Genomic DNA, 14,192 nt, shown 5'->3' with positions numbered 1-14,192 from the left:
TATGAAGGTCATACTATAGAAGTATGTGTATGCTCTCATTATCTCTGTGCATTTTAAACAATCTAATTTAATTGGCTTTATGCTTGGAAGGCCAATTATTCCTGTTGTTCTGTTTCTAATTTTATTAAAATACTTTTATTTTGGAAAAAAAATCCTCAATCCAGAATAGCCTTTGCTCCATTTCTTCTCATACCTTTCCTCCCCCTCCCCACAACTTGTAACAGCAAGCTTGAAGCAAATGTAAGTGGGTGGTTTCCACGGTACAGGACAACAGCTTTCATAGTGAGAGAGGGCACTTCAGCCCGAGCTAATTGGGCATGATGTGTTCCAGCGTTCTGGTGTGTAAACACAGATGCCCTGATACTGCAGGTATTTTAGCAGTTGATCAGGCATGTCAGAAAAAGGAAACATTCAGTCTCCTTATCTAGGTGACAAATGTCGTGGAGGAGGATGGGCAGTAGTGCAGGGGGTTGGCTCATCTGCGTTACGCTGTACCTAACACCCTTAACTGTTCGTGTTTCCACTGACAGGACCAGGAAGAACAAGCTTACTTTGCAGTGTTTGATGGCCATGGGGGCGTGGACGCGGCCATCTATGCTTCCATTCACCTGCACGTTAACTTAGTACGCCAGGAGATGTTCCCCCATGATCCTGCTGAGGCCCTGTGCCGGGCCTTCCGGGTCACTGACGAGCGGTTTGTACAGAAAGCAGCCAGGGAGGTATGTCATTTTCTCATCCGTTCCGGTCATGAATGCACTGGCTGAGCTCAACTGATTCGGTGGTTAAAGGGCTACTTTGGATTGTGTCTCCTGGGGTAGGCATTATTTAAAGCTCTCATCCAAACTATATTCTTGACACACAGTATTGGGTTCTGTTGTCGTTCTAACTCCCTTTTTAGTAATAGACTTAGTGGGGTGCTATCATGTACTGTATAGAAATTCCAAGCTGTAATTTTTCTAGAAAGCCAGTCCACTGCTGGATTTGGCAGGTGAGTTTTATCTTATTCACCATTGCCTGTCAGGTTCACACCAGGACCATCTCTTTAAGCAGACTTTTGCTGACAAAAATCTAGATGTGGTGATTAAAACAATGATCTAAAAAAGAAACAGAAGCTGGGATTTCTCCCATACATTTGGTTCTAAATTGGTTGGCAGTGTTTTGCTGTGTATCTCTTGAGGAAAATCTTGCTTGCAGAGAGTGAATCCTTAGATGATCCTTAAACTGATTTTTTTTTTTTTTAGACAGGAAGAAAAGTCAGAGCTCATGTCCTAGTTTCTTAAGGTTAATCAGACCTAACGTTTTACTCTGAATGAATGACAGGGGCTCTATATTAAGATCTAGAAGTAAAAATTTTAATCTAATTATCATTCCGGGCATTGGAACATAATTAACTACAGTACTCTATATTCATTTCTAACTGGGGACCAACAGAAAGAGAATAATTTTTAACTTTAAAAGTAATTGCAGAATTATATACACACAGAAAATAAGACTCCTGCCCTATGATTTAAACATTAACTCTTTTTGAAATGGACTTGGAGAGAGAAGGGTGATCATTTAATCCATTTCTTTGATCTCATGGTTATGCTATACAGCAATAGTGGGGTTTGGAATTAATGAAGCAATAATTCAGAACTACTTGGTGTTGAGCAAAGGAAATATTCTGTATTTCCCCACCTGACCACCCCCCCCAGGTTTAGATTAAGATGGAAATCCAACAACAGTAACCACTAAGGTCTGCACTGAGAGGTGGGGCTAGAAAACAAAATACAGCTGTTGACCTCAGACCTTGCCAGTCCCTTGAGGGCGGGCACTGCTTGGCTCTGCCTGCCTCGGAGCTGCTGGCTGTCACCTTCCTGACTGAGGACAAGTCCTGGCCTCTGAGAGGTGATCTGTAATCATCAACGTGAAACTAAAGAGAGTAACTGTCTTCATCCTCTGTTCTGTCCCTTTCCCTCTGTGTCCTCAAAATCAAGGCTTTTTTTTCTGACCATGTTCACCTGATTTGCTTTGCCAATGATCCCAGTGTCTCTCGGGCTCGCCAGCAGCTCTCCTGAATAATTTAGGATTGTCTCAGCAGTTGCTTTTCTCCTCCTTGTGCTTCCGTGTGCTGCTGACTGCTGGGAAGCAAGCAGCTCTTCCCGTTGTGAGGCAGCCCTGCCTCCTGTTCTCTCCAGGGCATGTGCGCTGAGTGTCTTTATCATGTGTTGCAGGGGACTGAGGTTTTGAACATTCTGTGTAGGAAGACAATTTATTGGTGGGTGAGGATTTATAACAAACTTTCCCTATACAGGGAAAATGAGAAGTTGTTTTCTCATTGGATACAAGGGGCCTTCTACCACCCTTGACGCATTGGTTCTAATTTAGGCCAAGTCCTTAGTAACAGAAAGTCATACTCGTTTGGTGGTGACTCACGTCAAATGGAGACGTCATTTTAGTCCAGCAGTATCAAGAGCATGAAGTACAGTGATACTGAGCTACTGTGGTGAAATTTCAGGCTGTTAGTTTCTTATAGAACGTTCCAAAAGCAAAGGCCCCTAAAATTATTGTAGGAGTTTTTTGTTTTTGTTTCTTAAAGGTATAAACAACTTAGCACTCCAGGGAATGTATGTTATCTCTTGGCTCCTATCTTAATATCCCAAGTATGGAAGCATTTGTTGTGTGTCAGTCAGATGCTTTGTATGTTACTTTGTGAAGCTAGGACTCAACCCCTGATTAGGTCAGTAACAAAACAGAGACCAGAATATGGAAATCTTTTAAGGGTTGATAAAATGGTTTAGCACTGGACTAGGAGGAAGAATTTCAGTTCTATACGAATCAGTTACCTGCCCTTGGACAAGTCACATAACCTGCCATAGTTTTCTGACCTGCATATAAAATGGAATTGATAATCATCCCTGCCTTGCATATCACAGATAAAATGGGTCTGTGTTTGTGTGCACATATAAATACATACAAACACCTGAAAAAGCACCGAGAAATAGAAATTGCTATTTGTGAAATCGAGTTCTTAGTAGTCTAGCTTTCCACTGAAATGTCTGTATTACCTATAAATTGCTTCTCAATGAGAATTAGATGTCTGCTTATTTTTACTGACTTTTTTAAAATTTATTTTCAGAGTTTAAGATGTGGGACCACAGGAGTGGTGACGTTTATCAGAGGCAACATGCTTCATGTGGCCTGGGTGGGTGATTCCCAGGTTATGCTTGTGAGAAAGGGCCAAGCTGTTGAACTAATGAAGCCACACAAACCGGACAGAGAGGTAAGTATGGTCTGTTCTGTTAAGGTGCATGCCACAAAGGCAGTTTTCTCATTACTAATTTCACTTAATTATTGTAATTATCACCAGTTACTCAGCAACCATGCCCAACTTCCAAAGGAAAACTAAAGAGAACCCTTCCCGGGAAGCTGATGAGTATCGTTATCTGTTGCGTACTGTTAAGGTAGATGAATAAATCCTGAACCCAATTATTTGCTTCTTTCTCTTGCATTGCTGTGTAGGATGAAAAGCAGCGAATTGAGGCCCTTGGAGGTTGTGTAGTCTGGTTTGGTGCCTGGAGGGTGAATGGAAGTTTGTCGGTCTCCAGAGCTATTGGTAGGAAAAACCAATTAATTTTTGTTTCTCCAAACTGTCCTCTTCTAGCACATTGTCTTATATTAATCTGATACAACAAGGGAACCTGAGATAATAACTTACATTTTCAGAGTGTTTAGTAATGTATAAAATAACAATCAGATAATCCCTCTTTTAATTATTTAATTAACCTACTCATATAAATTCCATTATTAAAAGGGAAAGTATATTAAGAAATACAGAATTTACTAGTTTCTGTCTTTTTTTTTTTTTAATAGAATCCTTTAAATCTTTGGTTCACAAATCTGCTTAAAACCATAGTGATCCTCATTCTTCATTCCATTTTGGGTCATATTTAGCTTTTAATAGTATTTTCCAGAAAAATGGAAGTTCCCCCATATTTTTTTACCTTATATCTTTAATTTTTTCAATTAATTCTAAAGTGTAATAAAGAACAGAGAATAAATTCATCGGAAAAACATGCTCTTTAGATGAAAATAATTTTTACTGTATTAAAATGAGAAAACTAATTATACTGTATGTGGAATGTATGTATGTTGTCAGATAACCCTGGGGTTTCAAAGAATCTGCCTCCCTGGGAACTAAATTCTTCAAAAGAAGGGGAGTCAATGAAACTCTTTATCTAAAATTTATAGAGTAAACAGCTAAGTTGACTGGACAAAATGCAAGGGTATAAGTTCAAAAAACTGAGCTATAGTCCTGTTGCTGTCTGTTTCACTTTGGTGCCTGAGTTTATTATTTTAGGCTTCATGGCTTAGCTTCACTTTCTGTTTTTTAGAAAGAATATATCAGTGTGTGTCTCTGTGGGTGACATGCATATATACTGCAGTTGTTTGTCACTGCCTCCTAGGTAATGGAGTAGTTTGACATAGTGATAAACATGGATAAATGGAATTGACATCTAATCCCCAAAGTTTGCTTATCATTACCAAAAAATTCCAGAACATTAACAAAATTTCAAAGGACTGATTTACTTTCACCCCTGATATGATTTCCCTCCCACTCCTTGGGAAGGTGCTGGCAAGCTGTGAAGTGGCCCAAATGTGAGCAGAAGGCTGAGAGAGAAAGAGGAAGCTCAAAGATTCTGCAAATACCACCTGAGAAATGGAGAGTTGGCTTTACCTTAGACTGAGGGGGTTATTAGGGACTCTGGAATAAGGCCAAAAGGGGGGAATTTCTGATTCCTAAAACACACCCTCATATAGAATTATTTTTGACAACTCCAGCCAAAGACCAATTCTCTTGATCTTACTGTCTTTGTCAAGAGTACTGAGAGGTATTTTTAATGCTTGGTATAGAATCAACTTTACTAGCGAATACTTGCCTTTTCTTGTTTCTAAAAATATGACACACGGGGAAACTAAAGCAGGGAAGGAATGTCCTTGAATAAATGACAACCTAAGAGAGAACAAGGCCGACTTCAGAGAGGAAGTGACTTCTGAGTTGCACATGGAGGACAGTGTTTAGAGGACATGAAGGTGTAGGGAGTACAAACACATGGGCATCTACAGGGCCCGTCTTGTTCTAGGAACAGTGACAAGCAGCGGAGGCCAGGGCAGAGGGTGGGAGTGCTACGAGATAAGTGTTGGCAACAGACTATGAAGGAGCTTAAATGCCAGGCTAAGTAGTCCGGACTTTATCAGGTGAATAAGCAGAGGCCCACAAGGACAGGCTTGTATTTATAAATATCTGTAATGACCATGGAAGACAAACTAGAGTAGAAAGCCTTGATGAGAGATCATTCAGGAGGCTGTTTTGTTAGAGATGAGGACAGCTGAGAAGGGATACAGAGGAGGGTATAAATCGACGAGACAGAACTGACACTGTGGGGGAAGAGGAATGTTAACTTCCAGGTTTCTGACTTACGTGACTCAGAAGGTGATAAAACATTTGCAATAAAGCAGCAGCAGTGGTTTGGGGGGCAGGGAGGAGGGCAGCAATGAGTTCATTTTGCATGTATTTTATATTCTAGGTACCTATGGGATGTCTTAGAAGACACAATTTATATGCAGTTGGAAATACAGATCTGGAGCTTAGCAGAGAGCTCTGAGTTGGACAGATTTGGGAATTTATCCCATTTTGGCAATAATATTAGCACCCTGTGAAGTGATTTTATACACACACACACACACACACACACACGAGCTGAAACTATAGGCCTGGATGACATTACCCAGGAACATGTAATGTGAAGCGAGACCAAGGATGAGCCTCCTTACTTACTTACGGTAGAATAACATGAAGTCGTGCTCTCTGGGTCTGTTCTCTTGGCTCTGCACTTTACCAGCTGCAGGCCCTGGGAAATTTACTTAACTTCTCTGTGTCTATTTGTTCCTTTGTAAAGTGGGAATAGTAGCAGTACCTAATTCATAGAGTTTTTGTACTAAATGACATATAATACAGGCACCACACTTAGAACCCTGCCTGGCAAAGTCAGTCAGTGATTATTGGTGCCATTATGAAGTGAAGGAGCCAGTAAAGAACATCAGAGACACACAGAAATGGGGCATCACAGACGCTAAGGGGAGGGGGCTTCTAGGAGTGAGTCGTCACCAGGACCAAGCGCTACAGAGGTCAAGTGAGATGTGGGTTAAAAATTCAGGCTTTTGAAAATAGGAACACGTATAGATTTCATTCCTTTGGCTATTTGGTGGTGAAGGGAAATACTGCGGTCATTTGAGGGAAAACCTGATTTGCAAAATGGTTGCTTTTATTGTTTTATGTTTTTAGGATGAGATTTTAGATCAGGGCACTTTTTTAGGCTAAAAGGAGAGAGCAAGTGGAAGAGAAATTGACAGTGAGAGAGAGAGAGAGAAACCAGAGTCACAGAGAGACAGGTCCAACCGCACAGGTCAGCTCTGAGAAGGGCAGGAGCACACCTTACTCTGAGACAATGGCTGCGGATGAGTGGATCTCTAAAGATTTTTTAAAACACCAGGGGTGAGGGTGGGTAGGAATTGAGGGAATTCAGGCCTGATAAACTTAATTTTCTTTGAAGTAGGAAATGAGGTCATCTTACCCAAATCCAGTAGCTTAATTGGAAGGAGATGAATATGAGAAAGATTTAGGAAGCTCATGGAACAAAATAAGGGGCTAAAGAGGGACAAGAAAAAGGACTCCTGAGCAGAGTTCAGCTCTATTTAGAAAATAAGTGACACTTAACACTTTAAAAATAAAAAGCTTTTCAACTGTGTCTCCCCATGAGCCCTTCAGATTTATGATCCAAAGGTGACAGAGGCATGATATGTTTCCTAGCATATGGAGAGAGGTTGAAGACAAAAGGATGGTGCCATTTCTACCATGAAATGGATAATCATGCCCTCCTACCAAATTTGGGGGCGAAATGTCATGAATTTGACATCAACAGTAGAGCAGGTGAAAAGCCAGAATTTTGGCAGCATTTTCTCTGCGCAAATCTTTGTATGTTCTGTTCCAAACTAACAGTTGCAGTAGCCTTTTAATTGAAGCACTAAAACAAGATTTTTGGGAACAGTATGACTCAGATCACATTTATTTTTAGAGCTGGAATTCAGAAAATAATGATGATAATAATACAGTCAAGTGGATTAGGGGATGAAGAAATTTAGTAAAGTGGATTGGTGGAGGACACTGAATTCCTGTGCCTGGAAGTTTTAATTAGCTTTAACAGGCTATTGGGAGGTGTCATAGTATAGAAGTGAAGTTGACGAAATCAGTACCATACTTGAGGAAGATGGTTCTGGCCAGTGTAAGAAAAAAGAGGAGTTTCTTACCTTATAGATAAACTAACCTAGGTCATTAAATATTAAGTTCAGGGTATCCCATCATGCACCCTGCTGGAGAGGCATGTGCCCGTGGTGGTTCCAGGCAGAGTTATCCATAGGTTCCCAGTGCACTTTCTGGGCCCATCTGAGGATTAAACAGGGATGTGAAATGTTGGAGAGAACTTTACTTGGGTAGGAGAAAACCTGTAACATATACCAGAAACAATGATAATATGGCCACATCATTTAAGTAAGTATAATTATCTTCATTTTATCTTCCCCAGTCAAAAAGTTCAGTTTTACTACAATAAAAAAGACAGTAATTGAACAGGGTTTGTAAGTAACAAATGCTAGGATCCAGATCTGGGCAGTCTGACAGTGCTTGCATCCTTAACCACTAAGCTGTATGCCACTACTTTAAGAATGATAAAGCACTTTGTTAAAAAAAAAAAGCAAAACCCAAAAACTACTGTTTACCAATGAATGATGATACCCTAATCGAGGTAGGAACTATTGCTCAGTACTCTTGTTTGTTATGTAAAGAAGTAAATGAGTATCCCTTGTAGTAATAAGTTACTTGGTTACCAAGCAGACTGAGGACCCTTCTGCTAAGGCTCTCTCCAAGCACTAAAGGAAAACGATGAATGTGAACAGTTAATGGATCTGGAAGTTCCACAGTGCAGTGCAGACGATCAGTTATCTCAATCTTCTGGTGGTAGAAACCTAGCTTAGCTGAGCCCGAGGTCTCTAGTCTGCAGCCACCCCAAGCACCCGGTGTTCAGCTAGAGACTACTCCCTAGCAGTTGCCTGTCTTTGCTAATGCTGTTCCTCACCCGAGGGCCCTTCTCTGCGTCGGACATTTGAGCTGGCCATAAATATTCCTACATGCACGATAAACCAAAATCTGACCTATTTTCTAATTCCCACAGGAGATGCCGAACATAAGCCATATATCTGTGGGGATGCAGATTCTGCCTCTACTGTTTTAGATGGAACTGAAGACTACCTCATTCTGGCCTGTGATGGCTTCTATGACACCGTGAACCCCGATGAGGCAGTGAAAGTTGTGTCTGATCACTTGAAAGAGAATAATGGAGACAGCAGCATGGTGGCCCACAAATTAGTGGCATCAGCTCGTGATGCTGGGTCAAGTGATAACATCACTGTTATTGTGGTATTCCTGAGGGACATGAACAAAGCTGTAAATGTTAGTGAGGAATCAGATTGGACAGAGAACTCTTTTCAAGGAGGGCAAGAAGATGGTGGGGATGATAAGGAGAATCATGGAGAGTGCAAACGCCCTTGGCCGCAGCACCAGTGCTCAGCACCTGCTGATCTAGGCTATGATGGGCGCGTGGATTCATTCACTGATAGAACCAGCCTGAGTCCAGGGTCCCAAATCAACGTGCTGGAAGACCCAGGCTACCTAGATCTCACACAAATAGAAGCAAGCAAACCTCACAGTGCCCAGTTTTTGCCACCAGTTGAGATGTTTGGTCCTGATGCACCAAAGAAAGCAAATCTTATTAATGAGCTAATAATGGAGAAAAAATTAGTTCAATCATCATTGCCTGAATGGAGTGGTGCTGGAGAGTGTCCCTCTTCTTTTAATTTGGGTTCAACAGGGCAGCAGATATACAGAATGGAGAGCTTGTCTCCTGTCTGTTCTAGGTTGGAAAATGAACAGTTCAAATTCCTGGGAAAGAGAGTTTCTAGATTGTCTCATTTACGCTACCACTACTCAAAGAGGCGGCACGGATTCAAGTTTAATCCAAAGTTTTATTCATTTCTCTCTGCTCGAGAGCCTTCCCACAAAATAGGCGCTAGCCTGACCTCACTTACTCGAAGTGGGAAGAGAAATAGGATGTTAAGAAGTTCTCTGCCATGGAGGCAAAATAGTTGGAAAGGGTACAGTGAAATCATGACAAGAAAGTTCGAAAAGAATGATATTCCATACCCAGATCTTCCCTGGAGCTTTAAAATATAATACTTTCTCTTTAAAGTAGGCTAGCTAGCTCTCCCCCAATAAAAATATCACCATCAGAGTAGAAACAAGGTAGACATTTCTGAAATATGCGTGCTTCATTATGAAACCATGGATGGTTCAATTCTTAAATGTAAATAGATCTCTAGGAAACTCAATACAGTGTTTTCAATCTAATAAAAAAGTATTGGCAGTTTCACTAGCAAAATTACACAACTGGTCCCTGTGATGTGTCTCCATACCTACAGACAACCCCCACCCTGTGACCCCTTCACGTCACTAGTGGAGGCTTAAGAGTTAGTTATTTCAGCCAGGATACATATAGTGTTGAAATCTCAGTGCAGGTGAAAGCTGGTCTGATGTGCCTAATATCTCTCTGGAAAACTTAATGCAGAATTTGATCAAGTTGGGGAATGTTCCTCAAAAGACTGGGGACTATGAGGGAAAAATCTCTCCCCCTTTTTTGGGTAGGTAAGACTAAAAGCCATATGGGTTTTAACTGGTAACAATGAAAGCAGAAAACTAGGGTAAAAATGTCATATTCTGACTTGTGAAGCGGTATACAGTCAAACGGATTCACTAATTTTTTTTCTGTACCATAAGACTGAAAATTTTTTGAATTAAAAAGTATTTCCTAGGGCTGTTAGCTATCTGGGAGTTTTATTACCTGTTACGGTGCTTTTGACAGAATTACTTATTATTTTAGAAGACCTCTGTCAGCTGGTTTTAACCTATGATGCTAATGTGTTTTTCACTGTACCTTCATCTCAGGAATAAAACTTGTTTAATGGAGATGATTTCAGGTACAAATATACCAGAATCAAATTGCCATTTTAAAAGAAAATCAAAGTGTTTCTATTTTTTCTGCCTTTTTTTTTTTTTAAAGTTCACAGACAGCAAAGGCATATACTACAATAAAATCAGGGGTTTTGGAGAATGAAAAATACTAGTTTTAACTTCTCTAAAATTGTTTCCCCCAAGGTAATGAACTAATTGGTGTGGAAAAGGCTGAAAGTACTGCCTATATGAGCCCAGAGGCCAAGTGCCGAGAGAATGCAGATCACTGAAATGAGGTCTGTTCAGCTGTAACTCAGTCTTGCTACTACCTGCAGCTTCAGACCGCACAGAAAGGACATATGTTTTTCATTTCAATATTTATTTACATTTGACATTTTGAAATTGTCTTCTTTTTTGCCACTTGTGCAGTTTCAAGTCAGAAGCGTATCTGTACCTAGAGGCAGCAAATAAACTAATAATCAGATTCATCTGGTGAGGCAGCCTGATTCTCTGAGAATCGTGTCTGTCTCCACATGAGAGTTTACCCTCCCCAGTCAGGCATGGAGCAGCCACGCCAGTGCCCAGGAGCGGCCTGCTGTCCTGCTCACTCCCTCTTACTGCTGGGAGGCACTAAATGCTCTTGCTGAGAAATGTCCACTGACAATTGTGTGTTTACGTAATACCAATACAATTACGTTATGTTCCCCAGACCCATAATGAAGGACTAAAATCCCTAGATTTTAAAAACACAGAGGACTAGCACATTTCTAGGTGCCAGGGTAGCTATATCAAATAAATAAAAACAGCTTCACTTTAGCAATAGTCAGATTGTTAATCTACAGATTTTATTTTTAAAAATTTGGATGTACGTAGAGATTTTCAGTATTTCTTTTCTCACGTCTTGTGACACATGGCTGAAAAGGAGGGAGTAAACATGGCTCCAACTATAGTACCAGAATCTTTTCACCATCCCGAGGCTTTGCCCCCATACCTGGACCTCACTCACATCTGTCATTTTCTGAAGCCTAGATCTTGTTAACAACCCATCAGGTGCAGTGTCAGTTTCAAATCAAATTATCTAAGGAAACAAGAAAACAGAGGCAGAACATTGGTATATATTATAGTCCAAAGCACTTGAATTAAAAAAATTCTTGGAAAAATTTTCTTATAGTTGTCGATTGCTAATGATTTTGATCAGAATAAAGAAAGCGAAAGGAAAGAAGGTGTACAAGTAATAGGGTTTTTTTTCAGTGGGGAAAAATGGTTGGGTGAAATTGGGACAAACAGACTACATCTTTAAGGGTCTGAATTTTGTAGGTGTGACTAATAAGCAGTGTTAACTCCATTTCTCATACTAGTAGCCCTCTAGAAAATAAAGCAAAGTAGTTCTAGTGTGGTCAAGTTTTAAGCCAATATTGTAAAAAAAAAAAAAAAAAAAAAAAAAAAAAGCAACTATTCATTTGTTCACAACATGCATATTTATAGAGTAGATAGGTAGGTACCATTTGTAAGGTAGGTCCTTTAAAATTCTAGAATACATTTTAAATAGTGGTTATTGGTCTGATATATGCTGCTCTTGGTTCTATAAACTAGATAAAAAGCAGTGCTTTGTGAAATGCAGTGTTATATCTTAATGCCACTGGTGATAGAAAATAGTTCCCTTCAGTTCAAATCCTGTGCCCTTATTTGCTGCTTGCTGATGTAAGCAATAAGTACCCCTCTAACTAATGGTATCTACACATTTCTGTAACTTGTATTTAATGATGGTGTATCTGGTGATTGTAAAAATATTAGACAGATATAAAAGTATATAATATATATTAACTGTTAATGCTGAGGTATATAGTCTGTGAATTATGTGTTTTGTACTTTTATTCATTGTGTAATTTAGTGGTGGTGGAAGTTCTACACTCAGTTCCTAACAGTGGCAGTATCCCTTTTACAATTTAACATGATCTGCATCAATTTGTTTGCTTGCTAAAGTTTTGTTAAAATAGGAAACAGTAAAACAAATGTAAAACAGAAAGTGTAGTAACGGTTAGGGAAACAGACTTCAAGTCACCAACTGAAGTCAGTACAAACTCCTTGTACATTCACTGTGAGTTTCAAAGGGCATCAGTCCCTAATTTAAAGGCTTCCTTTGTTCACTTTCTAAATGTGTACTTTTGAGGGATATCTGAGGTTGAGCAACATTACAGCACCAAACACCGGGGCTGTACTAAAGAGGATGGTGGAAACACATGTATATATCTTTCCTTTACCTAAAAGTGCCATCCATTGTCCTTGAATTAATAAGATTAAAGTTACTGTTACATTTAATTTAATTAGGAGGATCCCTGAAAGTAACACTTTCCCCAAGGACAATGTCAACAATGTCAACGTCAACACTGAGTCTGATTCTGACCACATTTATAGTGGTACAATGTCAACGTGGTGGTATAGTGTCACGCTGCATCTTCATGACAACCACACTCCGCTGCTGGAACACTGTGGCCAGTAAGAAATGCAACAGCCAGTGGGCAGACGAAATGATGCATAAAAGAAGTTCAGTGTTCACAGATGAAACTGCTGTCATTCAAGTACTTCCTTCTACATCAAAGGCTTGCTGAGGCTTTGTGAGAAAGTGATCAAAATTATTATTTTAATGTTTAAATGTAATTTGTTCACTCAGTGATCATTCTCACCTAAGCCAGGCCATAAAAAGGGATACTACAGTTTTGGTCATATAATTTGGGACAGTTTTTCTTCGGATCATAAGTTAGCAAAAGAGAGAACATAATTTTTTCACTTTTCAAAAATCACATGATGTTAAAGGACAAATACCACTCCTCTGTTCTGACCTGTGACTAGCTTACGTGTTTTTTTTTTTTCAAAACAAGATACTGCCAGTATTATAACATGACTATTTTCCAGACAAATGGTACTGTGTTGAAAAATAATTGTTACTTCCTCCAGCAGCATTTTATCTTCTATTTTGAAGACTATTTATTGTACTAATTAGAAACTATGAAATAAGATAGGGACCTCCAGACTGACAGAGCAGTTGTTCTGGAAAAGGAAATACTCTAATAAACTTTGATGTATTAAGCAATCCAGATACATCATTGTTAACTCTTACTCTAGGTGCTCTTTGGTGAGAGACAGGCTTTGTTCTCTTGTTCATGACATTTCTCTGCAATGAATTCTCTATGGAGTGGAGCGAATGAAGTAAATCATTTCTTACCAAGTAAATTTATCAATTTACAAACCTTCTCTCCAGCTCACTTGAGTTCAGTTGTAATCATGAGTGAGCCTTCATATTTTATTAAAACTGTTCATTCAGGTAAGAAGTATGTTGAAATTTTGCCAATATCTTAATAAAACCCAGCAATTTAAAACCACTAGTCATCTGTCTTTTTATTCAAAGAAAAGTTATTTTGTGGTAGGATTCAGGCTGATTCCCTCAGAACTGCAAATTAAAATCCTGAGGTGGTAGTTTTCTTAAACTTCAAAGTGGGAACATTTTATTTATTTTGGTTTTGTTTTTTGTTGTTGTTGTTGTTTTTTTGGGGGGGGGTCATTAGGTTTGTTTATTTATTTTTAGAGGAGGTGCTGGGGATTGAACCCAGGACCTTATGCATGCTGAGCATGAGCTCTACCACTTGAGCTATCCCCTCCCCCGCTAAAGTGGGAACATTAAAAAAAAAAAAAAAAAAAAAAAAAAGCTTGCTAAGTGCTGCTATAACTATTATTGTCTCCCTAGAAAACCCAGAAGAGCTATATCTTATCTTCTACATGTTTTCCCCGTAAGTTTAACGTTGGGGGCAGGGGTTAGTATCCTAAAATAGACGAGGAACAGGACCTGCCAATGGCTAAGTGTTGACTCCTCAAATCTCCCAACAGTACTATATTCTTCAAACACTGCTTCCAACCAGTTTTTCCCTTTCACTTAGTCTTTCCGCTTTTGGAAAGAAAAGAAAAGAAAGGAAGAAAGAAAGGAAATAATCAGGTGAACTGTGGTTGACAGTCTGTCAGGAGAAATGCTTTTAAAAGAGTAACAGGAGATAAAAAGAAACAAAGGACAACGTGGGGGACAGAAATAAAGCTGATGAAA

At 39.5% G+C, this 14,192-nt stretch overlaps 2 protein-coding genes across 2 annotated transcripts in view; one reads left to right on the top strand and one right to left on the bottom strand.

Annotated features, from left to right (window-relative positions):
- The window catches only part of PPM1E (protein phosphatase, Mg2+/Mn2+ dependent 1E), a 131,202-nt gene extending 117,723 nt beyond the window's left edge, over nt 1-13,479 (top strand). The window contains exons 4-7 of the mRNA XM_074342711.1: nt 531-719; nt 3,119-3,262; nt 3,502-3,595; nt 8,268-13,479. Coding sequence (XP_074198812.1) covers nt 531-719; nt 3,119-3,262; nt 3,502-3,595; nt 8,268-9,325 — 1,485 coding nt within the window. The 3' untranslated portion in view covers nt 9,326-13,479. The remainder of the gene's footprint in view (nt 1-530; nt 720-3,118; nt 3,263-3,501; nt 3,596-8,267) is intronic.
- The window catches only part of TRIM37 (tripartite motif containing 37), a 101,312-nt gene continuing 98,042 nt past the window's right edge, over nt 10,923-14,192 (bottom strand). Inside the window, exon 25 of the mRNA XM_010951041.2 lies at nt 10,923-11,177. Within this exon, the coding sequence (XP_010949343.1) occupies nt 11,174-11,177 (4 nt within the window). The 3' untranslated portion in view covers nt 10,923-11,173. The remainder of the gene's footprint in view (nt 11,178-14,192) is intronic.

Source organism: Camelus bactrianus, chromosome 16, assembly GCF_048773025.1.
Source record: "Camelus bactrianus isolate YW-2024 breed Bactrian camel chromosome 16, ASM4877302v1, whole genome shotgun sequence".
Classification (NCBI taxonomy): Eukaryota; Metazoa; Chordata; class Mammalia; order Artiodactyla; family Camelidae; genus Camelus; species Camelus bactrianus.
Note: the sequence above shows the minus strand (reverse complement) of the source record. Positions and strands in the feature narration are given on the sequence as shown.